Source organism: Falco punctatus (assembly GCF_963210335.1).
Source record: "Falco punctatus genome assembly, chromosome: 5".
NCBI classification, from domain to species: Eukaryota; Metazoa; Chordata; class Aves; order Falconiformes; family Falconidae; genus Falco; species Falco punctatus.
Window position 1 is genome coordinate 47,770,802 of NC_137584.1, and position 25,264 is coordinate 47,796,065.

General features: G+C 41.9%; 2 protein-coding genes across 4 annotated transcripts in view; both read right to left on the minus strand.

Annotated features, from left to right (window-relative positions):
• Positions 1 to 4,232, minus strand: part of IPCEF1 (interaction protein for cytohesin exchange factors 1) — a 112,812-nt gene extending 108,580 nt beyond the window's left edge. Inside the window, exon 1 of the mRNA XM_080389794.1 lies at positions 4,150 to 4,232. The gene's annotated coding sequence lies outside the window, so the exon portion shown is untranslated. The remainder of the gene's footprint in view (positions 1 to 4,149) is intronic.
• Positions 3,564 to 25,264, minus strand: part of CNKSR3 (CNKSR family member 3) — a 66,951-nt gene continuing 45,250 nt past the window's right edge. For 2 of the 3 annotated variants that reach the window (XM_080389785.1, XM_080389786.1), the window contains exons 4-13: positions 24,485 to 24,572; positions 20,555 to 20,596; positions 18,507 to 18,626; positions 16,714 to 16,773; positions 13,856 to 13,924; positions 12,886 to 13,119; positions 11,037 to 11,161; positions 7,753 to 7,961; positions 7,215 to 7,304; positions 3,564 to 5,686 (exon numbers count right to left, since the gene is read on the minus strand). In XM_080389785.1, the coding sequence (XP_080245911.1) occupies positions 5,388 to 5,686; positions 7,215 to 7,304; positions 7,753 to 7,961; positions 11,037 to 11,161; positions 12,886 to 13,119; positions 13,856 to 13,924; positions 16,714 to 16,773; positions 18,507 to 18,626; positions 20,555 to 20,596; positions 24,485 to 24,572 (1,336 nt within the window). In that variant the 3' untranslated portion in view covers positions 3,564 to 5,387. The remainder of the gene's footprint in view (positions 5,687 to 7,214; positions 7,305 to 7,752; positions 7,962 to 11,036; positions 11,162 to 12,885; positions 13,120 to 13,855; positions 13,925 to 16,713; positions 16,774 to 18,506; positions 18,627 to 20,554; positions 20,597 to 24,484; positions 24,573 to 25,264) is intronic. The other variant, XM_080389787.1, reaches the window with a different exon arrangement.

Genomic DNA, 25,264 nt, shown 5'->3' on the forward strand with positions numbered 1-25,264 from the left:
CCCCATCAGACTTGTGCTCCAGACCCTTCCCCAGCTCCGTTGCCCATCTCTGGACACGCTCCAGCACCTCAGTGTCTGCCTTGCAGTGAGGGCCCCAACCTGAACATAGGGTTCCAGGTGCGGCCTCACTGGTGCCCAGTACAGGAGGATGATTGCTTCCTTAGTCTTGCTGGCCACACTATTTGTGATACAAGCCAGGGTGCTGTTAGCCACCTTTGGCACCTGGGCACACTGCTGGCTCATATTCAGTCAGCTGTTGACCAACACCCCCAGGTCCTTTTCTGCCAGGCAGCTTTCCAGCTGCTCTTCCCCAAACCTGTAGCATTGCACCAGGTTGTTGTGACCCAAGTGCAGGAGCTGGCACTTAGCCTTGCTGAATCTTACGCAGCTGCCACTGATCCAGCCTGTCCAGATCCCCCTGCAGAGCCTTTCTACCCTCAAGCAAATCAACACACCCAACTTGGTGCCATCTGCAAATGATGCACAAAACTCAAGAGGGGCCAAAACCCCCCAATATTATTTAGCTTTTTGAGCAACATGCATGAATGTTTTCCATTATCTTGGCTAATTTACAGTGGAAACTCAGCTGCATTAGACAAAGTATCGCCAGCAGGTTGAAAGAGGTGATCCTCTCCCTCTACTCAGCACTGGTGAGGCCACATGTGGAGGGCTGTGTCCAGTTCTGGGCTCCCCTGTGTGTAGAGAAACATGCACATACTGAAGAGTGTCCAACAAAGGGACACAAAGATGATGAAGGGACTGGGGCACCTCTCCTGTGAGGAAAGGCTGAGAGAGCTGGGACTGTTTGGCCTGGCGAAAAGGTGGCTCGGGGACATCAATGTGTATTAATACCTGAAGGGAGGGTGCAAAGATGACTGGGCCAGGCTTTCTTCAGTGGTGCCCAGTAACAGGACCAGAGACAGCGGGCACAAACTGAAACACAAAAGGTTCCCTCTGAACATCAGGAAACAGGATTTTTACCTTGAGGGTAACTGAGCAGTGGCATGGGCTGCCCAGGGAGGCTGTGTAGTTTCCATCCTTGGAGATATTTAAAAACTGTCTAGACATGGTCCTGAGCAACTGGCCCTGCCTAAGCAGGAGGGTTGGACCAGATAACCTCCGGAAGCCCCTTCTAAGCTCAACCATTCTGTAATTCTGAGAAACTGCAATACCACTCCTGGTAATTACCAGAAAAGTACCTCTGTTTCCCTGTTCATAAGAGCCAGGCAATTCTTTCCCCTGGACAATCAGCTACTAGAAATCCTTATGGACTGAAAAAAAAGACAAATTCAATACCTTAATTTCACATAGTTCGGATGCTGGAGCAGGGAGAGGATGAACATGGAGAGAACATTGGTTGGTTGGTGGTTGGTTGGGTTAGGTGGTGGTTTGGTTGGTGGTTGGTTGGGTTTGGTGGTTGGTTGGGTTTGGTGGTTGGTTGGGTTTGGTGGTTGGTTGGGTTTGGTGGTTGGTTGGGTTTGGTGGTTGGTTGGGTTTGGTGGTTGGTTGGGTTTGGTGGTTGGTTGGGTGTGGTGGTTGGTTGGGTGTGGTGGTTGGTTTGGTGGTGGTTGGTTTGGTGGTGGTTGGTTTGGTGGTGGTTGGTTTGGTGGTGGTTTGTTTGGTGGTGGTTTGTTTGGTGGTGGTTTGTTTGGTGGTGGTTTGTTTGGTGGTGGTTTGTTTGGTGGTGGTTTGTTTGGTGGTGGTTTGTTTGGTGGTGGTTTGTTTGGTGGTGGTTTGTTTGGTGGTGGTTTGTTTGGTGGTGGTTTGTTTGGTGGTGGTTTGTTTGGTGGTGGTTTGTTTGGTGGTGGTTTGTTTGGTGGTGGTTTGTTTGGTGGTGGTTTGTTTGGTGGTGGTTTGTTTGGTGGTGGTTTGTTTGGTGGTGGTTTGTTTGGTGGTGGTTTGTTTGGTGGTGGTTTGTTTGGTGGTGGTTTGTTTGGTGGTGGTTTGTTTGGTGGTGGTTTGTTTGGTGGTGGTTTGTTTGGTGGTGGTTTGTTTGGTGGTGGTTTGTTTGGTGGTGGTTTGTTTGGTGGTGGTTTGTTTGGTGGTGGTTTGTTTGGTGGTGGTTTGTTTGGTGGTGGTTTGTTTGGTGGTGGTTTGTTTGGTGGTGGTTTGTTTGGTGGTGGTTTGTTTGGTGGTGGTTTGTTTGGTGGTGGTTTGTTTGGTGGTGGTTTGTTTGGTGGTGGTTTGTTTGGTGGTGGTTTGTTTGGTGGTGGTTTGTTTGGTGGTGGTTTGTTTGGTGGTGGTTTGTTTGGTGGTGGTTTGTTTGGTGGTGGTTTGTTTGGTGGTGGTTTGTTTGGTGGTGGTTTGTTTGGTGGTGGTTTGTTTGGTGGTGGTTTGTTTGGTGGTGGTTTGTTTGGTGGTGGTTTGTTTGGTGGTGGTTTGTTTGGTGGTGGTTTGTTTGGTGGTGGTTTGTTTGGTGGTGGTTTGTTTGGTGGTGGTTTGTTTGGTGGTGGTTTGTTTGGTGGTGGTTTGTTTGGTGGTGGTTTGTTTGGTGGTGGTTTGTTTGGTGGTGGTTTGTTTGGTGGTGGTTTGTTTGGTGGTGGTTTGTTTGGTGGTGGTTTGTTTGGTGGTGGTTTGTTTGGTGGTGGTTTGTTTGGTGGTGGTTTGTTTGGTGGTGGTTTGTTTGGTGGTGGTTTGTTTGGTGGTGGTTTGTTTGGTGGTGGTTTGTTTGGTGGTGGTTTGTTTGGTGGTGGTTTGTTTGGTGGTGGTTTGTTTGGTGGTGGTTTGTTTGGTGGTGGTTTGTTTGGTGGTGGTTTGTTTGGTGGTGGTTTGTTTGGTGGTGGTTTGTTTGGTGGTGGTTTGTTTGGTGGTGGTTTGTTTGGTGGTGGTTTGTTTGGTGGTGGTTTGTTTGGTGGTGGTTTGTTTGGTGGTGGTTTGTTTGGTGGTGGTTTGTTTGGTGGTGGTTTGTTTGGTGGTGGTTTGTTTGGTGGTGGTTTGTTTGGTGGTGGTTTGTTTGGTGGTGGTTTGTTTGGTGGTGGTTTGTTTGGTGGTGGTTTGTTTGGTGGTGGTTTGTTTGGTGGTGGTTTGTTTGGTGGTGGTTTGTTTGGTGGTGGTTTGTTTGGTGGTGGTTTGTTTGGTGGTGGTTTGTTTGGTGGTGGTTTGTTTGGTGGTGGTTTGTTTGGTGGTGGTTTGTTTGGTGGTGGTTTGTTTGGTGGTGGTTTGTTTGGTGGTGGTTTGTTTGGTGGTGGTTTGTTTGGTGGTGGTTTGTTTGGTGGTGGTTTGTTTGGTGGTGGGTTTTTGGCAGGGGGAAGGAGGGGGGAGGTGATTAGCTTTTATTTAGGCAACAAGGCAGATCTTGCAAGTTTCATTCTGCCTAAATGCTTACAAATTCCTCTTTCCTTATAGCTGCAGTGGTTTAAAGCTACATGTTAAGTTAGGGCAAGCTTATTTCACTACCCTCAGATCAAACTTCAGAAGAACCTAACCAAAGGAAGCAAACTTTTCAGTGTCTTAAAACAGTGCCCAGGTACAACCCAAAGGAACCAAGTACATCCATAGTTTCTCCACATTAATATGCATGCTTCCCCATTCATTTTTTAAACCACGGAAAACAAGACATGAAATATGAGCAGAAGTTCCATTTTGAAGTCTTGTTTAGACAATGTCTCTGACTTTAATCTAGTGCAGTAACTGTGACTTCATTTAAAACAGTTAATCGGTTTGGGGCTGGACCATACTACACCACAGTGCCTACAACAAGGCAGTTTCAGCCCTCTTCTCAGAGGCAGGACCAAACTGGTCTAAGGTTCAACTCTGCAGCGCAGCTGTGTTTGGCCACATCACTAGTACTGACTGCCACCTCGGGATGCAGAGAAGAGTGGCACAAGACAGACATACTATAATCTGCTTCAACCAAGAAAGGTCCAAACCAGCCCCCACCTAAATCATGAGTGAGTCACAATCAAATGTAATTGAGAACAGAATATAGCACCCTATCTCCGCAGGGCTGTAGCACAACTTCATAAGCTTGCTGCAGCAGAACAGTCATGTCTTCACGTTATCACATATGATTCCTGCCCCAGTCCAAAGTGCAAACTAGTGTTTAAACTTCCTCCTTCCCAGTTATTAAATATAAATTATTCCTCTCAGCAAGACCAAAGGAGTAAAGGCTATTGGTAATGTATAATCTACAAAAATAGTTAGTCTTACAATTAGCAGGGAATACAAAAGACTTTCTTTTCCTTTTCATTTGACTAATCTGTGCCAAGTTCCGCAGACAGGAAGGTACAAACTATATCTGCAAGAGTAAAAAATATATACAACTATATTTAACATTTAAATTACTTTTAAACACAACCGTTCGCATTCTAACAATCTTATGTACATTCACTTTTAAACAATACCTCTTTAATATCCTCATCTTTTGTTAAAGAAGTTTTATTTTCCTCCCAAAATACCCAATGCTGTTTTAGAATTCTGGAGGGGGAAAAAATTTGAGCTATATAGAAAATAGCAAGATGTCTTACAATTGTAATGTATCATAGCACATATTTTTCATAAAAACAACATCATTCAAAAACTGAACCACTGTAAAAGTTCTTGTAAGTCCAACAGGACTGTCTTTTAAAGCTCACTTTGGTTAACAGCAAATCATTCTTAAACAATTAAGGAAAAAAATATACATTCTTTTACCACCTCTACAGATGCATTTCCTTGGCATGTTGTAGCAATCCATATACTTTTATGGATAAGCACTGCAATGGTTCAGCACTCTTTACTTGTACTGTGATTTCAATAAAATGGATTATATATCAGGTTGGATTGATTTATAATTAAATTAGTCCAACTTCCTAAGATCTCTGCATAGGAGAACTCTCTTCCTAACACTTCCTAAGATCTCTGGATATCAGAGAAAGAACGGCGACACTACTTCTTCCTCACAAGGTTGATCTCATGCAGTACTTGGAACAGCATCAGTAAGTTGCATGAAACCGCTGTTTCCCCGCTTATCTTGCCTGGTCAGGAGAGTAACACAATTTTTGCTGAGCTCTACATACTCTGACACCCAAGCCAGTCACACCAGCCTCTGAGCATTCAGACAACTGAAGTGCCACTGGACTTCAGTGATAATGCAATGGTTTCCTCTGAGTCATTATGTGTGTTTCAGGTCATGTATGGCCTCTGCATCACTGAAATGTTATGCATTTCCAGGGAATAAATGCCTTGAGCTTTTGGCCAGGAGGAATACTTGATCTTTATCTTTTCCACTTTGCACTGTGAAACCCTCTGATCCACCAAAAAAAAAAATCATAAACAAAAAGGCAAAAATGTAAGATTTTTTCCAGGAAAAGAAAACAGCATTAGTCACTATGCATCAGTTAAGCTGAAAAGTACAGAAGTCTGACCGATGAGCAAAGGCACTTGGTATCAGTCCTGTGAACAATTACTCAGTGAGTCAACAATTTCAGTCTTGTGATCCAACTGACCAGCAGCGAGGGCTCTGCGGAGGAAGATTTTGTGGATGATGTAACAGAGGATTTTTTAGCACCTTCCTCTTGAAAAGGAATTGTTGCGCTGTTGTGGAGGTCTGTATTCATAAAGCACCTGCTACCTCGAATATAATCCATTCCTCTCACTAACTGTTTGTCAGACACAGGCCTTGTGAGGGGGTGTTGTGCGGAAGAGCTTTCTTCAATGATCGGGGGTATCCTTTCATTACTGAAGTACCTGCAGAGGACATCTTCACCTGTATGAACAGGAGGAGGAAAACCAATTATTGCTTACTTCAGAATCCTCCACCAACTTTTCTGGTTTTATAAAAAAGAATTCTGGTTATGTTTCAAATTACCTAGATTTTGGTTACTTTTCATAACACGCCTGGACATAAGCAGCTGTCAATAGATTTACGGCTTTTTCCACCTTTAATTTTTTTAAAGCGACACAAACAACAAAATAAATTCACAGAGAGGATACCATTGAACTGTTAAATACCAGATTTACACACACCAAAACTGCTAGTACAGACTACCTACATGCAAATCAATTTATCAAGAGCAAGACCTACCAAACCTCGTAACATATCATTCAAGATGCTGATAGACCATACTTGAATCCACGTTTATCTGAACGTAACTCATGACTACCTAAAGTTAAAAGTACTACTCTGGACAACAGAAATTAATTTTGCAGATAAAGATATAAACACTTCCCTAGTTTTGCTGATTGATTTGTGATACTTTCTCCAGTTTTCTCTTCCCTAGACACCTGACCATGGCAGCTGCTGCTGGAAACATCCTACCAGCCTAGACAGGCCTTTGTTCTGACCCAATACAGCTTGCATACAAGCCTGCAGCACTTAAGTACAAGTGTTAAAAAAAGCCAACACAAAACCAAAAGCAAAACCAAACAAAAAAAAAAAAAAAAAAAAAAAAAAAACACAAACAAGAACCAGCCCTGCCACCTGGTGATCATTCTGTTAGACTGGTTACTTAGCTTGTTTCTGCTATCCCTCCAGGTTGATGCTTCTTGTTATCAGGTTCTATTTTTACATGAAAATAATGGGATTCAGCTTCTCTTTTGCCTAGAATTACACATTAGCTTTCACAAATTATTTCAAGAATAAACTAAATAGTCATCCTTTCTTATTTCCCACTCTAACAGGACTCATAGCCTTTCAGATAAAAAAAGCAGGGGAGGGAGAGAAAGGCAGTGGGGGAAGGAAAAAAGCCACCCAACCTAACACCCAACATTATGAGCTTCCACCTCTGTCCCATTCTGTGGCACATGCAGAACACATTTTCTAGCAGCAATTGAAGCAAACGGCAACTCTTAAAGGGCCCTACATTTTACTTTTGAGAACTTGCTTCTACAACAGCCTCCACAGTGAGCAAAACAAAGACATCAAAAAAGGAGTTTTATGATCAGTATTAAGTGTAGAAGAAAGGGAAAGGGGGATATGGTAAGAGCAAAATGGTAAAACTGTGCTATAAAGAGGTAAGTACAGATCTGCCCTAGTCATTCTAGCCTACTTTTAACACTCACAAGAATTCAAAGAGGGGACAACAAAAGTTTGAGCCCCAGCACTGAACAGCCTTCTAAATCTCACAGCTACCATCTGGCAATCCTGCTAAAACCAACAATTATCACCTTGGATCAGTTCAGCGATATGCAAACACCAGTCCTCCATTCCCAATTTAAACACCTCCATTCAGTTCACCCCAAGGAAATTTTGGAGAGGAAGAGAAGAAAAACAGAAACAAGACCTAAAGCCTTGCCTTTTCTCCCTGGTGCTCGTGGCCTAGAGAAGGGTTCCGCAGCTCCTATCCAGCTCCCGTCAGCAGGCATTGACAAAGGACGAGGTTTTCCTAAAGGCAACATAGAAGGTTAAGGAATTACATTAAGTTTAGGAAACCAATTATTAAATTGATACTTTTCACAATTAAGCAAAGGGAGAGATACAGCAATAAGGATTTACAATTGCAGGAAAAATATTTCAGGTATTTCCACTGGTAAAATACAGGAAAGCAGTGTGCTGAGATTGAACAGCCACACTCTTGCTCATTTACAGTAGTAGTGGACATAATGACACAAAGTTTAACTAAAATACACATGGAAATAGCTAACCATAGCAGCAGAACTCAGCTGAATGGCATTCATTAAAGAAATAACAGCACTTAAGTGTAATTATTTCAGGTGTGGAATTGCATTCATAATTTGCACAGACTGTCTATCAAGCAGTTTTCTAACACAAATTATTCTAACCTCACCAAAGCGTCTATTGTAACAGGAATAATGAAAGAGAAATGAACTCACCATAGGACTGTGTTTTTTCCCTCATCTTGGCTGGTAACATATTTGCTTCCAAGGGATATCCAGGCAACTGATCCGAATCAGCAATCGTAAACCTTCGTCTTCGACTCTCCTGATCCAGAAAAGAATTGGGAGACTCTGCACCCTTGGACCCAGGTAGCGGCTGACTGGGTTTGTTGCCTCCTCCATATACAAAACTCCCCTTTTTATCTCTGAAAGGACATTTCACTTCAGTTAGTAGCTTAAAGAGTTTCATGCTACAGACAAGAGTAAGTTTGAAAGATACTTCTGGCACCCAGTCACACTCCTGACAACTGGCATTGTGCTGCAAACAAGCTGAAAAAGAAAACCCAAGCCAGGTGATAGAAGGCTTAACTATAAACATATTTACCAAGGAAAAAAAGAAAGCTATGCCCTCATGCCAGTTCATTTTTAATGAGCCAGCAATTTAACACACAGAGAAGTTTAGAGGTACTACCCCTGAAAAAGCTTAAGAAATGAGACCTTTATGCCTTGAGAGTATCAAAGCTCCGAATTCACCTCCTTTTCAGTACACAGTTGTGACAGAGGAATGATATATAGAGATTTATCCATCTCTGTATAATGGCAATACCTACAACCTGTAGGACTATACTTTTCAGTCACTATAATAGCCCAATAACTGCCACTGAGTATTCATAGAATCGCAGAATCATTTAGGTTGGAAAAGACCTTTAAGATCATCAAATCCAACCGTCAACCCAGGATTGTCAAGTCCATTCACTAAATCATGTCCTGAAGCACTGCATCTATGCATTTTACAAACACCTCCAGGGATGGTGATTCCACCACTTCCCCGGGCAACCTGCTAAAATGCTTCACCCACCATTTCCTTGCAGAAATTTTTCCTAATATCCAATCTAAACCTCCCCTGGCATGACTTGAAGCCATTTCTTCTCATCCTGTCGTTTGTTGTCTGGGAGAAGAGACAGACACCCACCTGCCCAGAACCTCCTTTCAGGTAGTTGTAGAGAACAATAAGGTCCCCCCTGAATTTCCTCTTCTTCTCCAGGCTGAACAACCCCAGTTTCCTCAGCTACTCCTCATAAGACTTGTTCTCTAGACCCTTCACCAGCTTCATTGCCCGTCTCTGGACATGCTCCAGCACCTCAACATCCCTCTCGCAGCGAGGGGCCCAAAACTGAACACAGGGTTTGAGATGCAGCCTCATCAGTGCCCAGTACAGGTGGACGATCACTTCCCTTGTCCCGCTGGCCACACTATTTCTGATACAAGCCAAGATGCCACTGGCCGCCTTGGCACCTTCATCACCTTCCCTCTCCATCCAAAAGTGAGACACCCTTCAGAGTTTCTGTAATAAATTCATAGTGTATGTATGTCTGATTTTGACCAACTGCTGCAGGAACTCCCTTCTCAGAGCAATCCCTCATTCCAAAAGCCAGGAACAGCTGTTTTTAAGAACCACTCCTCATGAGTACTTTTGGAAGAAAAGCTACCCTCCAAGTTAAGATTTGCCTGTTTTGTTTTTTTTTATCCTCTTCCCTGCCCATGCTCCCGTGCTACAATCTTATTGCTTGAATCAACCATCAGTCAAGTCAGGCATAAAAATACAGAGCTGACTAAGCATATACATATTCCCGTTGTCACAACGGCCCCTGGCTAGCGCATACCACTTTTTCCAGCTCTTCATCAAGAAGAATGCTAGAGCTCAATGAATGGGAGTTATTTATGAAGATTCAGGGACTGAGAATTGCAGAGGTGTTACATCACAACTGTAGGAAAGCTCTCCACATACATACAACACCACCATGTGGAGACTGTGCCATGGAGAGAGAAATCAGCCACTGCTCTATGTCCACAGTGTGGACCAGAGAAGATGCATGCCAGGAAAGGAAGAGAACAGGAAGATGGGGGGATGGGTGTTTGTGTGTGGAAATAATAAAAAAAATTGACAACACAAATACACCAGCGTTTCAAGACTAGACCAAAACATGCAGAGGTGAAATTAAATAGCCAAACAGAAGGCTGAAGAACTGCCCTTTCTCCTTTTCCTGGCTGTCACTGCTTCCCACATTTGCTTTCTTCAGAAGTCAACGTCAAGAAGCATTCCCATTTCCACACACCATTCAGGCCAAGTTTTACAGCTCACATTGCTACTTCCTTTCTTGTCAACAGGGATTCAGGTCTAAAAGCATCTAGACAGAATTTTGTGACTGTCTAGGAAAGATAAACAAACTGAGCACATGCACATAATTCACCAATGTGCCTGAAATGTAGCAATTTAAAGAAAAGACCATGGCATTCTAAACTCAGCTGCTAAATCTATATGCTTGGGTTTATGCCAAGCAATTTGATATTTTTTTTAGAAGAACTGAGCACACGTAAACATGAAAATCGGAAGAGAGCAGATCAAGGTGGGTCCAGCTTCAGTACAGAGACCTACCTTTGAGAAACCTCTGGCTCCAGTACTTCCCCCAAAGAGTGCAGAAATACAGCCTCTCTGTATTAGCTATTACATGACAAGAAGCAAGCTCTCCTCCCGTACAAGTCCCACAGCAAAAGGTCAGCGTTTTTGTGATGAGCTACCTACATGTAACCTAAAGTGTCAAGGCAGGCCAGGAAGCATGCCTTCCCTGAAAACTGTGCCCAGGTCAGCTGGCAGGTTCTGGCAGGAATCAACACGGCCTTGAGGAGAAACAAAAGCTAGCCATACCATACATGCACCCACTCCCTATCCCACTTTTTCTGTATGCAGGTCTGCATTTTTATAGGTTACACTGCAGAATTAAAAAAATAATAAAAGTTGAATGAATTGACTCCCTCCTTCCCTTCAGTGGGAACATTCCTGTTTTATACAACTTGCAGGTTTAGCAATTTAAATAAGTTCTTTCGATCTTAACTCACACAACAGTTACTTAATTTGCAAAAACAAAAAAAATTGGAAAAAGTTACAGTCAAAAATGACTTCTCACTATGTGCAGTCAGATGTAAACAAAATCAAAAACATAGCCCCACAACAAAACCAGAGATGCCATCCCTTCATGTCTTGGGAACAACTCTGATCTGTGTGGCACACAATCTTCTAATAACAACATCTATTATGATCCAGGTGGTTTATACATTTAAGTGTAAGCTTAAGCAATCCTATGCACCTAAGGAATCATAAGAAAGTCTGAGATCTGCAATTTCCTCAAGCTAATCTGCTCAGAACTCTAACAGCAACCCAGCTCAGAAACAAGTGTAATAAAGGAGGTTTTATGTTCAGTAGTGCATGTTTACTTGCATACCGAGGAGAATATGGAACAGCTGGTGGAGGTGGTATGTAAAGATCCAAAATGGCTGGCTTCTCTTTTTTCAGCGAGGTATCCATGGTGCTTTCTGGTGACTGGGTTGAAGTTGGCAGAGGACTGGTCTGAAACGTTATACAGCTATCAAACATCTGAGCATTGATTTATCAGTCACAAAAAGATAATTCAATAATCAATAGTACAATTTCATCACCTGGTGAACTACTATTTCTATGCTTAATAAACACATTAAAAACTCTTGGCATTTACATTTTCCTCCACCCCCACTTTTGGCTAGCTTTGCAGTCCCTCCTACAGAAATCCAACCACGGGTAATGCGTTGCTCAAGAATATTTTGCTCTTCCCAGTTCTATTTTTCCTGCAAATTCTATAGACAGAAAAAGCAGACACAAAACCCCTTCTTCTATTTTTAGATCCATTAAAAGAATGCTATTTGTTAAATGCAGATATGATCTGCAACACTTACAAAGCCAGCTCATGCTACCCTTATTCATACAGTCCCGATGCCTGGGGCACGGGCAGGAATACAGTGAAGTTCACCACAGATTGTGCCAAGGGATATAAGTAGCTTAAGGGAAGCAAAGAAAAAATACATTTGGTATTGCTCATCTGAGCATGTTTGCCATTTTGCCCTTTGTGGCTCAGTTCTATGTCCCCAGCATTTTGCCAGGTTCCTGTCTGCCTCCAGGAGAGAAAAGGCTTGAAGGATCTTTTCACCTGTGTCAGGAAAGAGGACTGCACTCTCCCCTTTTTGTAAAGGGCCTGCCAGGCTTTCACTCTGACCGCTCAGCTAATAGCACCCGTGCACAAGCGCCTGCATTGTACTAGTCAGCACACTGGAGCCCGTAACTGTCAGCAGGCTTCTCCAATCACTCATTGCCCAAGGAAACACCGCTTGGCACAGTGTATATCCCAGCCCACCTCAGCTCCTCACACCTGTAACAGTCCTTGCTTTGGGTTACCCTGGAAAATTCACAAGGTGGTGGGTTTTTTTCCTTCGGCTCTGATTAAATGACAGGCATAATGCCACAAAAACAAGACATACACACTGGTGAAAGGAAGGATAAAAAAAAAGGAGTCAAGTGCACGTCTCTTCTACACAGCTTGAGAAAAATTTGCCTGCATCAAGACTTGTGATACCTACTGTCATTTCATGGGTTGATAAGTTATCCCCACAGCTGTAGGGAGACCTGTGTCAGAACAGAGGCAGGAACAGAAACTCTCCCTGGTTGTCTTTATTTCAGGTAATCAGTTCAGATTCAATTAGGTTATTTCTTCCAGTTAAGTATTAAGAAGCTTAGAGCTCTTAATACTAACAATCTGTTCCTCAACACAGTTATTTAAGAGTTATCAACATCACCTTCTGTCTGCTCATTACCCAATCTGTGAATTGCCCAACAACCAAATCTTATTTAAACAAGTAGTTTAAACAACTTCTTAAAAACACTCACTCTTTCCCACCCTTCACCAGACTAAAAACAGGACAAATACATGGAACAATCCAAGTTATTTCAGCAAAAACATTACTCTGCTAAATAGGGAAAGCATTTATTACTCCATGCTGATGAATTCCCTACAGATCAGTGGTTTCAGCAGTTTTGTCTCAGATAAGCTCTCCCAGTAGCCCACAGACTGATTAAAAAGCCCATCACATTTGTGTTTGCATTGAATCCCTTCGTGTACCAAGAGGGGCATTATCTGGGTTTTTATTTAAAAAAAAAAAAAAGAGGAAAAAGAAAAGACAAGAACATTTTCCCATTTATCTAGGAATCAGAAGAGGACAGCCATGTCACCTAACCTTCCATGACCTATATTTAAACATGAGTACCTGGGAGCATTTCTGGTATTTCTCTTTTTCAGGTTGCGACCAAGGCATTCCCATCCTGGCGTTAGAGTTGAGCCAGCAGCCTCTCACCTGCACCAAGGGTGGTTTCCAGCGCAGGTTCTTTAGCGGAGCGGGAGTGAAATGGAAGGAGCCAGTAGGACGTTTCTTGAGCAGCAGCCTAACTCCAGCAGGATTCTCTCGCAACTTTGCCACCAGATTTTTTAGTTGCCATCCAACCTGAAAGGGAATAAAGACATCTTTTATTTAGCACTGCTTTTCTGAAAGCGAGCAAACAAGAAAAAACAATCTCCTAAGCCAATCTGTTTTAACCTGAACCTAAACAGAGAAAAGATATCCAAAATAGCCAAAACTAAGAAAAAAATTGGGAAGTTTTTTTGGAAGGTCGTTCTTTGTTTTGTTTCAAAGAAACATCTCTACTTATGTAGATTTTAGCTGTAAATTAAACACCAAGATATCAAGCAATGCTTTATACCTCAGCTCCAGTCCCAGAAGGATGCATGGATGTGCTCAAATTGATTAACAGGGATTGACAGTGAACCACGTTTGTCATGTTTGTTTCTCACACTGAAAGGCATTGCTTACCTATACTAAGCAAAAATGTAATAAAATTATCTGAGTTCCCAGATGCAAATGATTTGACAAATACCTAAGTTTTTTTAAAGCTGTTTTTATTTGCATTTCAGTAGATTGTAACAGTGCATTTTAAAAACAGGCCTTAAATAAAACAAGAGGTATTTTAATGATGCATACAACATTTGAATGTGAAATACTGCATATTTATTTTGTTAAAATATTGCAAAGAATAAAATTTGTCTTGAAAATGTTAAAAAGCCGCAATAATTTTAACAGGGAAACACCAGAACCACCTCCTGACCTCATCCATTTAAAACCTCTGGGAGCATGCATCGCAGAGCAAGCATAAGGGAAGTTGGTATGGCTGTTTGTTACTAACCACAGTTTGCCGATTAACCTGGATCACTTCATCACCAGCATGAATCTTCTGAGATCGATCAGCAGGGGACTACAAAGAGGAAAACAAGAGGCACACAGTTCAGCAGGTTTTCTTCCTTCCCATAACCACCCCCACCAAGCTAAATCAAAGGTTGTACCTATAATGAAAAGTATCACTGAAAGTTTTCACACAGCTAGGTCACACATTACATCTGTTGATGACTTGAAAAATGCAAATGACTTCAACTTACAATTTATTTTTTTTATATTGGGGGACTACAGGGAAAGGGAGAAGGCATAACCTGAATCTGTCATAGGGCAAATTGTACTTCAGTCCTGGGACAGTCTTCACTGCCCTTTTTCCTCCAGTTTGTACTGAAGTTTCAGACAGCAGTGGGAAAGGACTTATGTTAGGACAGAAGTCTTCTCTTAACAGCCATCTTAAACTTAGCTTTCAAATAAATTGTATACCGATTTTTTAAAAAGCACACTAAGATTCTCAATGTACAGAACACAGGACCAAAAAAAAAACCCCTCTAACCCACAACACAGGTCCATTGCACTTTCCCTTTTTGATTCCTAATGTAAATAAGAGCTACTAACTTCAATGTGAAATCACCTGCCTGCATCATCCAGGTCAACAAATATAAACATATGCTTGCACACATCAAGTGTGTGTAGACAAGTATTTTTCAAATACCTATCTAATAACAATAATAATACTACACCTTAAAATACAATTTTCCTGTAAAAAAAAAAAAAAAACTAAGCTCTAAGGAACCATTAGCAAGGAATAGCTAAACATGTCAATATTTATTTAGATTTATCTACAGGTGGTACCATGCACAAGCTATCACTGCAGTTATAAAAAACAGTCTTGCTGCTGTAACACACCATCTCTGACTAGCCTTGACAACACTCAAAGTGCACAGGCATACTACCTTGCACCCCAGGCACAGCACAACTTCTCCTCCCATTCCCCCCACCCCGTGAGTAACCACTTGGCAGCAGGCCAGCTCTTCCTAGTGACTCCAGGACTAAGTCCTTCTCCTCGTCATCACACCTTCAGAGCTCAAGTAAGTTGTTTTATTAGAAGAAACAATAGGAATAAACAGTGCAACAAGGGAAGACAACATGGGGGAGTTTGTGGGAGGCTCCAGATATCATGAGTAACCCCATTTTCTTTGTCTTCTCACTTCCTCTGAGAGGAAATGCCTCCCTGGAAGGCTCAATATATGAGTCAACCAATATCATAAAAAAAATGCTGGGCCAAAGTCAAGTTTGTGAAAAACAAAGCTCATTTCAAAGCTGTCCTTTGGGCGATCAACAGCCTGCCTGAGGGAGGGTGGGGGGACCCTTGCACAGAGGACTCCTACAACAAGTGCCAGCTAGCGCGACACCATGATTGCATTCTGAGAACTGAGGAAAAAGCAAAGTTTAGATCTAGGCCAAAGTGACACAAGAATTCACAAGCAAGATGGCACAACTGGGAATCCTCTTGGCTGACTGCTACGAAATGCACAGACTTCCCTATCCTTCCAATGCAGAGTACTGTTAATTTTGGACTGCAGTGGAATTGCACCTCAACACACCGGCTTCTGGGGATAGCTACTTAAATACCATTTGAAACCTAGCAAAAAAATTGAACTAAGACCCCCGCCTGGGTCACCTAAATGATCCTACACCACCCAAAAGACATCAGCTGTTTACAGATCTCAAATCACTTGTCAAGTGTTGTTGCTCTAAAGGAAAGAGCCTCCCCAAAGAAATAACCAGTGTTAATAAAAAAGGACTGCATTTAGGTCAACACTGAAAGCTATAGAAGCAATACAGCCCCACTTCTCGCCTTCAAAATGAGATCTATATGCACAGGCAGCTTGTTGGCAGTCAGCATTACACTCTTTTGCACTTAGCTAATGTTGAAATTGCTGTCAAAGTGGACTTGGTCTCCGTTTCAGATCTCATACAGAGTTATGCCAGGGTAATAGCATAAAAGCTATAAAAGCTTTCAGTTTTCACTCGAAACTGCAAGCACAGATTTTCACCTACTCCTCCCTGGTCCCTGAACTTGGCAGAGGTATACTAGAACCATTGGTTCTTTCCTATTCACAAAAGAGGAAAAAGAAAGAAAATGCACCTCTGCAAAAGCAAAGATCCTCCACTCATCTCTCTTCCCCCCCTCCCCTTTCAGCCACCACTCCTGTAGAGTGGCATATCTGACAACATCCCAGCATCACCCACCAGCCTCATCTGCTGGCCAGAGGTCCACTGCATTGACTGTCCAGAAGCCTTTAGTAAAGGCTCAGCTGCAGAGAACTCACAGTGTAAGAATAAGAAACCATCTGCAGCAAAAAACGGAGTTGCCTATTATGCTGACCATTTACTTCCAACAAACCACTCAGTCTTTTTCCACAGTCTTTTTACTCTGTAAGGTATTTTTGTCACTGGACACCTCATAGATTTCATTACTCATTACTGAATTTCGCACACTACCACCTAAACATTCCCATTAGGGGAAACTGCCTTTGCCAGGGAAGAGCAAATACATTCAAGACTTTGTTAAGCAAGATACCATAAGCACTCAGAAAAGCAGATACAGTAACTTATTAAAGCAATTATTTTCATGCCAAACATTTGAACTCACTCATGTACTTGCAGAAACTGGTTTAATTAGACTAACACTGAAACATGCAGACACAAAATATTTACAAATTGTAGATAAACAAATGATGCATCACACAATATTTAAAGCAGTAATATCATTGAAGTCATATGTAAAACAGGAAAATGTAGTAAAAAGAAGTCTAACTCAAAGCTACTGTCAGATACCCTGAGTTAATCTACATTTACCTCACTTACATTTTCTGTAGTTCCAGTAATTACATGTAATCCATCATAAGTCGATTTGATGTACATTCCCTAAATGCAAGTAGAAAATGCAAAACAAGTTTAAAGGCAAAAACCCACATAACTTATCTGATTAAACAACTGTTGGCAACAGACTCAAAACATTATTAAAAACACCAACAATTCACATATTTTTCCCTAGAAAAGTGTGTGGTCTAATATTACAATATTCTAAACCTCTTCACAGATCACTTTTACTGTAATTAATTATAATATTTATAACAACTTAAAACACCTAATATATGGAATGCAATTTAGAAACATTGTCTCGTTGGTAACGCCAAACACTGCTGGGTTTGCTGCCTTGTTGGTCTTTGGCCTTGAACAAAACTTTCTGGCCTTTCTGCCCAGCCTGCACTAGAGAACTACAGGTTTTACTGGACAACCACCAGCTGTCTCCATAAAAAGCACACTTACACAGGTGGGCTACAAATACTGCCTACCTGTTTTTTCACAATTTCTCTTGGCAAGTCAATATACAGACTGCCATGTAACCACAGTGCTGACATAAGCAATAAAAGCTCTGACAGAACTAAGTATTTGTGGCTCTAAACGTTATTGCTGAGTGTGAACGCAAGGACAAACTCAACTGAACCGGGTATCAACCATATGAACACCAAATTAAAATCACCAATAGATTATTAACTAATAATTGCATCGATTTCCCCACAAGTGGTCATCAGTACATTGTTTCATGATTTATGAACAAATACATCTGTTTCCTACCTACGACTGTTAGAAGCACTCACTGAGCTGTACAGAACTGGGTGTTATTCAGGAGTCATAGGCAACTTACCTGCCTGAAGTTACCACACTTGCTTAGAAATATAAGGAAAAACACAAGATCATTTTCCCCTTCCTCTCCAGCTAATTCCCTTCCCTCTTTGCCTATCAGTATCTAATTGTATGCACCCACCTCCTTGTTTCTTACTCTAGTCTGAGCTAAGTTGATTCTGCTTCATTATAGCTTGTGCATTAACATAGAAGTCCCCATAATTTCAAGAATGCAGGACTGATTTGGTCAAATCCAGTGGGCTAGGTAAAACTATATAGCACAGTAAGACTAAAGGTTCCTCTAAAAGTGTTCATCACTTCTGCCTCCAGGGCCAGGGAAGGAATACAAATACACTTAAGAATTTAAATTCCCTCCAACTCATTCTAACATGTCTGTTTCCCCAGCCAGAAAATCCACCAAGATTTCAAACTTAGTTTCTCATAACCAGCACTCAGCTAAGCAGCATCCACTGAACTAACTAGATTCAGTGATGTTACATGACCACTAAACATTTAAAAAGGTTTTTCATTTATAATAACAGCAAGCCTCAAAACTCCGCATGTTCTTCTCAATCTTGCTAGAAACACACATAAAATAGTCTTTCAAAACAATTTCTCACCACCTTCTTCCACCCCCAACCCCACCTAGAAAGAACAGCTGGTTAAGATAACCTGCAAAAATAAAGCACCTGATTTCACAAGCATCTGTAAATTCCCCAATATCCTAGTTAAGACATAAATCTCCAACAACTCACCATCAAAAATTACTACTTGGGATCAATCCTATTAAAATACATACCCATCTCTGGTAGCCACTCCAGCACACCATCTGACAATTAGCCTTCAGAGTTCCTCCCCTTGCCTCTTTCTGTTCCCCATAGGATATTACTGGTTTTGAAATATCTTGCTATACACACAAAACTACCTATTAAACTCTGGGGACATTGGGACACGCCAGAATTGGTTCTTACCAGGCCTTCCCCAGGTTTAATGTTAGTTAAATGAACCTCCTCCAGACACGCACATTGGCTCATCAATGGATCTGTAGTTGATCGGATGGCTTTATCACAAATGCCATTTAAAGTCTTGGCCTACAATGAGAACATACAAAAAACAGTTACAAAATTTCTGTCCTGGCTTCTTCCTCTTTCAGTTTTCAAAAGGAGAAAGGAAATGAGTTCTAAGGCTTGGTCTACTAATAAATCATAGCTAAAAATCACTGAAATAGAAGATTAATTTGTACAGATTATTCCATAGTATGTTTATCTTCTTACTGTAACCTAATACAAACAACTCATTTCAATTAGTGCTACCTTACCATCACTAACAGATGCCAACACATCCTCTATTAAAAAAAATAAACACACAAAATCCAGAAAAAAATTGGGTTTGGGTTTTGTTTGTTTTAACCAAAGTATAACCCATTAAAACACAAACATTTTTATGATTCCTTGTGGGAACAACTGACAGTTTTTCGTTTTATTCTTCATTTCTGCTATGAGAATAAAATTGGTCATGTGTCAGAAAGTGAGGTGCTGGCCGCTGACTTATCCACACAAAGTTTTACAGTATAAGGTAGGACATCTAACACTTCAGCGTTTCAGCATTACTTCTCTCCACTGTGCCTCTAAAGTGACCTCTTCTGGAATGCTTCTGCAGGCAAAGTTCATATTTCATTTTGATCAAAACAAAACTGATCCTAAGCCAATGCTGTAACTACAGGCAAATTCTGACCTTGCCTGTGTGTCAGTAAAGTCAAAGGCAGAATGGCTCTGTCTAGAAGAACTTTTAACTAGCAGAATGGCTAATTAATGGGGGGGGCGGGGGGGGGGGGGGGGGGGGGGGCGCGCGCGCAGGCGGCAGCGCTGGCAGAACAGACACACAGAAATCAGTCCAAAAAATCCGTGCTCTCCCTACGCTCACAAATTTCATTAATGCCCCACAGTGCATTTTGGGTCTTTACATTAACTGAAGCAATGCTGGAACCCAAAGTAGGTTACAAAAGTTTAACAGAGGGGAGAGAGGATTAGTACACAGCACAGTAGTTAGTTACACACAGTTCGGGAACCAGCAAGGTCAGCCACCTTTCACAAGGGGTTTGAATCCCTGAGTCAAAGTAGACATATGTAATTGCAGGATGGGGGAGCAGTCTCATAGGAAGACATTGGTTTGGATTACAATAGTCCAAACAATAGTTCCAAAGTTTTTCGGTTTGTTTTACATCAGATTTATAGAGCAGCAATAAAATAAATCAAAACAATGCTTAAGTGTGAATGTGAGGAACTGCTCAAACAAGGGAACTCCAAACAACAATACCGACTTCCAGAGTGGGTGTACACAAATGGAAAAAGAAAGATGCAAAAAATCCCTTTTACGTGGTCTCATTATTTATGGACAAAATTATTTTTAGTTATTGTGCTACTAAATTCCTACGCATCTATGAGCTAGCGGAAAGCCTTATCAAAGAGCACAGCCTGGTTCATGTCAAAAGCAGGAAGCGATGATTAACCGTTACAAAATATAAAAAGCATTCCATTACGCTCCTCACTTGGTCACAAGGCTGCTTCAACCAAGCCTGAAAACTCAATCTCAAATACAGAAACAGAACTTCAGTTCGGTGGCAGAGCAGTTTTTACATGAAGAAACTTACTAAGGCATAGTGTCTGCCTATTAAAGCACTAAATGCATATCACAGGCATAATTGGCTTATTTAGCTTACAATCATTCTACAGTAACACCTCTCCCTTGAAAATCTAAGGTCTAAATTCTCTTGAAAAAAATAGTTGTGCAATGAAGCATCAAGGTATACTCAATTCCATGTTATTACACACACTACCGGTCCAAATTTCATCGATTTCCTCTACAGTAAAGAAAATTCACAAAACCGTCCATAAGGTTTACTTTCATGACATGCTTGTATGTGTGGGATTGGAAAGCTGTTGTTCATACAGTCAGCATAGAAGCCAGTAAAATAAATGTGAATGCAGGCAGCTGGGTTTCAACAGAAACATGTACTTACTACAGTCTGAACTTTATCTTCCATGTCAGCCACAGTGCAGTCCTAAAAACAAAACAAGAACAAAAGCCCTACATTAACCAATAAACATCTAAACACATCATCTCTAAAACTCTGCAAAACTGCCACTTTAACCCCGAACTGAAATAGAGTTATTCATGCTGCAGGGATTAATCAGATTAGTTTCACCCAGTAGGGCTCAAATGTACTGTTAAACAACTATTCTCTGGCCCTGGCAGAAAGCAATAATAAACCTTGAAAACTAAGAGAACATGGGATTCAATTACAGCAGCAGACTTTTCCAGAAAAGCAGAACCCTGCACAATAAAACTAGCCTCTCAGAAGGCCAGGCACACAAGCTTGCCTTACACCAATAAACCCCAACTCAGGCATCAAAATGGATCTAAAACATATTGTTAGAAGTAGAATGAAGAGTGACTTTTTTTAAAATATGCTGTTGATGACATTCCTGAGGGCCAGAGGACTGTACACAAAGCTTTATTTACACAGCCCAGGTACAAAAGTCTTTGATCTGAAACAAGTTCATGTAACAAGCTACAGAAGTTGTCCTTGTTTTCTGCAAGGACAGCTAAATTAGAGAATAGCATTAGATTCTCAGACTAAAAACTTAACACAGCAAGTAAAAAGCAAAACAAGATTTACGGTATCTACAAGAAGAAAAAACTCAAATGCCAAGCATTTACACAAGCTTAAATTTCAATATATTTGCCCTTGACATCTGTATTGTGTTTGCATGGCAAGGTGTTAGTAGTGGGGAGCTACAGAGGTGGCTCCTGTGAGAAGCTTCCCCATGTCCAATGGAGCCAATGCCAGGTGGCTCCAAGATGGACCCGCTGCCAGCCAAGGCCGAGCCCAACAGCAAGACTGTGGTAGCACCTCTGGGATAACACATTTAAGAAGGGGGAAAAAAATCCTGCACAACAAATTGCAGTGGAAGACAGGAGTGAGAATATTTGAGAGCAACTACTCTGCAGACACCCAGGTCAGCAAAGGAGGGTGAGGAGGTGCTCCAGGCACTAGAGCCGATTCTCCTGCAGACCATGGTGAAAACCATGGTGAGGCAGGCTGTGCCCCTGCAGCCCATGGTGGAGCAGATAGCCACCTGCAGCCCATGGAGGACCCCACAACGGAGCAGGTGGATGCCCAAAGGAGGCTGTGACCCTGTGGACCCATAGAGAGAAGAGCCTAGACTGAAGCAGGTTTTCTGGCAGGGCTTGTGACCCCATAGGGGGCCCACACTGGAGCAGTCTGTTCCTGAAGGACTGCACCCCATGGGAAGGACCCAGGCTGGAGCAATTCATGAAGAACTGCAGCCCGTGGGAAGGACTCACATTGGGGAAGTTCGAGAAAGACTGTCTCCCATGGGACAGACCCCTCACTGGAGCAGAAGAGTCTGAGGAGCCCTCCCCCAGAGGATTAAGCAGCAGCAGAGAATGTGTGATGAACTGACTGCAAATCCCATACCCCTGCACTGCACATAGGGGAGGACAGAGAAAATCAGGAGTGAAGTTAAACCTGGGAAGAAGGAGGTGGGGGAAGGTATTTTTATGTTTTGGGTTTATTTCTCATTATCCTACTCTAATTTAGTTGGTAATAAATTAAATTAATTTTCCCCAAGTCTAGTCTGCCTTGCTTGTGACCATAACTGCTGAGTGATCTCTCCCTGTTCTTAACATGACCCATGAGCCTTTCATTATATTTTCTCTCCCCTGTCCAGCTGAGGAATGACAGAGCAGCTTTGATGAGCACCTGGTGTCCAGCCAGGGTCAACCCACCACAACACCTCGACCTGCATAACTACCACACAATGCCCAAGAAATGCATTCAGGAGCTGTGAATTGAAGCTGTTCCACACTTCTGATTATCCTCGGCACTTCTTCTGTTCCCTCCTACCTCTGTTCTGTGCTTTTAGATACAGAAATCTAAAAAAACCATGCAGTCCGGTCCTCCAGATACAGACACACCAGGGATATATATTAAACAGCTCAGATATGAAAACATAAGAGAACATAAGTCTTAACACCCTGTTCACTGTTGTAATGACCTCCAAGGACTGAGGTCACACTTTCTAGAGTCTGTCAAAAGTTTCAAGGCACTACTACAAAGTTTAGACATCATCACAATGCATCAGCATAATTTCTCTGCTAAATACATCTGCATGAATCAATAGTGAATGTCATCTATCATCACACAGCCCAGTTGCTCAACATTATGAATGCCTTATGCTCCTCTTCATTTCTACTTTCTGATTATTATTTTAACCATAAAGTTTGCCATATAACTTGAAAAAACAGTGGAGTAAACTCTGTTCCTTGTACCCATGTAGCTCTCATTAAAGTCAACAGGAATCTTACTGCAGTCCCACCTTGCTTTATTATTCATCCACCTTCACCCATCATTTATGATTATGCAGAGCAGCATTGGTTCCTCAAGAGCCACACTGGTCTCTTCTCCACTATGAGAACCAACCATTTATTCCTACACTTTATTCCCTAATAAAAAACACTTTTGATGTCTAAAAACTCACCTAAATATTTTTCAGTTGTATCTCTCTTTTCCCCATTAGTAGAATCCTTCAGGCCATTTTAATGTATCTGCTGTCTCCCAGCACAAAATAATGTTGATTCTTCCCCATCAATGCTTTCTCATATATGTACCAGTCCCATACTTCTTATAGCCCATATCAAACTGGCAGAGTACTCTGACACTTGAAATGCTAGGGTTGTATTCTCCAATTTCCATTCCTCTGCCATCAAAGGCAGATTTAACTGACAGATTAGACACCATTTTTAGTAGTTTTATTAATACAGTTCAGCAATCTCATATCTCAGTTCCTGTAGCACTCTTGGGTGAACACCATCTGCTGCTAGAAGTGCTTACTGTTCTACTTCACAATCTGCAAATCTGTAGCTGTAAATCACTGACCTTCTGCAATTGCACACGCAGCGCCCAAACAAGGGCATTCAGCAGCAAGCCAAAGCTGTGTGCCTTTCAACTTACAATATCCAGACACCATCCTTTCGCAATGATCCAATGATATAATTGGGTGTCATCATAGCTTGACAACTCACAGGATGCTTCTGTCCTTTGACATCATGCCCTCAAAACAGGGAGAGCTCACTAGTATCACAGGACATGGTCCTTTAGAGTTCGCACAATATACAGCCACAGACCAACAGCTAGGAGCAAGTTCAGCAGCAACTGAAGTGTGCACGCACTGCCTCACAGCCAAAGCAGTGGCGTGCTGTCAGAACATTTTTTAATACAGGCAGTATCATCCAGAGAGTGAAATTATATCATTTGCCAAGGCTACCACAGTTTCTACATGTCCTTTTAGCTGTTACCAATGAGAGTGCTTATCATACAGTTGATAAATAGAAAGTTTTGAAACAACACACTGTGGTCTCTCACTCCTGGCAGAAGCTGTCTAGCTTGTGGGATTTGTATCGCCAAGGTGGCAGCTCCTTCCATTACATGCAGCATTTCCCATCTGATGGCCAAAACACTGTGTATGGGACAAGACCTACAGATTCTGCAAGCACAGATATAACCAGCAACGGAGTCATATTTTTGTTAGAGTTAGCACTGACAACTGTTTCAAATGTTGAAAAAATCTTCAAATGCCGACTAACTATTTAAATCTAACTCTCTTTCCATTAAAGCTCAAGAAAATGAGTAGCCTTTAAACCAGTTACGTAAGACACAGCCAGCAATAGCAAAATTGGAAATAAAGTGGTGGAGGGAACAAGTCAGAAAAACGGACAACTGAAAATGACCTTCAAAGTTTCAAGTAAGCTCTCATTTCCAGATCTACCTTCTAATTAGCACTCTGCACATAGCAAGCATGTTGCTTCTCCAAACACCCCCCTTCCTTCCTTTTTGGAAAGCAAAGAGGAAAAGAAACCATCTGACCTTCTGAACAGTAGTAGTGAGATCCAAGCAGAGCTGAATGATTCTGTTCTTCATTGATGAAAAGTCAGCAATACCTGTAAATGGTGTCCTGCAACAAAAGAAAATTCCTCTAGATCAAAGGCACCAGTCTTCACCCATCCTCCCTTATCAGTGAGGAATAGCATGTAAGAGTAACAGCTGTAACTGACATCTATACAAGCATAAGGATACAGTTTTATAATATATATATACTCCTGGCTGCTCAGTCTTGCTCCATCCTTGCATCAAAATTGGTGAATGTCTAGCCCTGCAGTAAGCAAGTTCAGAGAGCAAAACCAGAAGAAACGATCGATTTTCCAAACTATAGTTCTCTCAGCTGCATGCTCAGGTCAGATCACACTGTTATTAAAATCACACCCTTGGGTAGCTTTAGAGCCTAGACTCTTACCTCAGACCCTCCAGACAGCTGCAAGAGCTAGAAGAAGGGTTGAGGAGTAACTCCAGCCAGTCTGGAAATGGACAAACCAGCCACCTTGCCAACAGTGAGTTCCAAAAGATATTTAGGGCAAGTTGCCAGCAACAAGGTGAGATAAAAGGACCAGCTGAGAGGTGTAAACTGTTAACATCACCGCCTGGACACTCCTTGCTGGAGAACAGGGATACTGAAGGATAAAAGCGCTCCTTGCTGCCAGTCCCTGTGCAGCTCTCCTCCTAACCTTCCTTCTCAGAAAAGCTGGCAAGGGGCTTGAGAATTTATGTTCATCTGTTATCACGGACAGCATCCCTGCCAGCACCTGACCA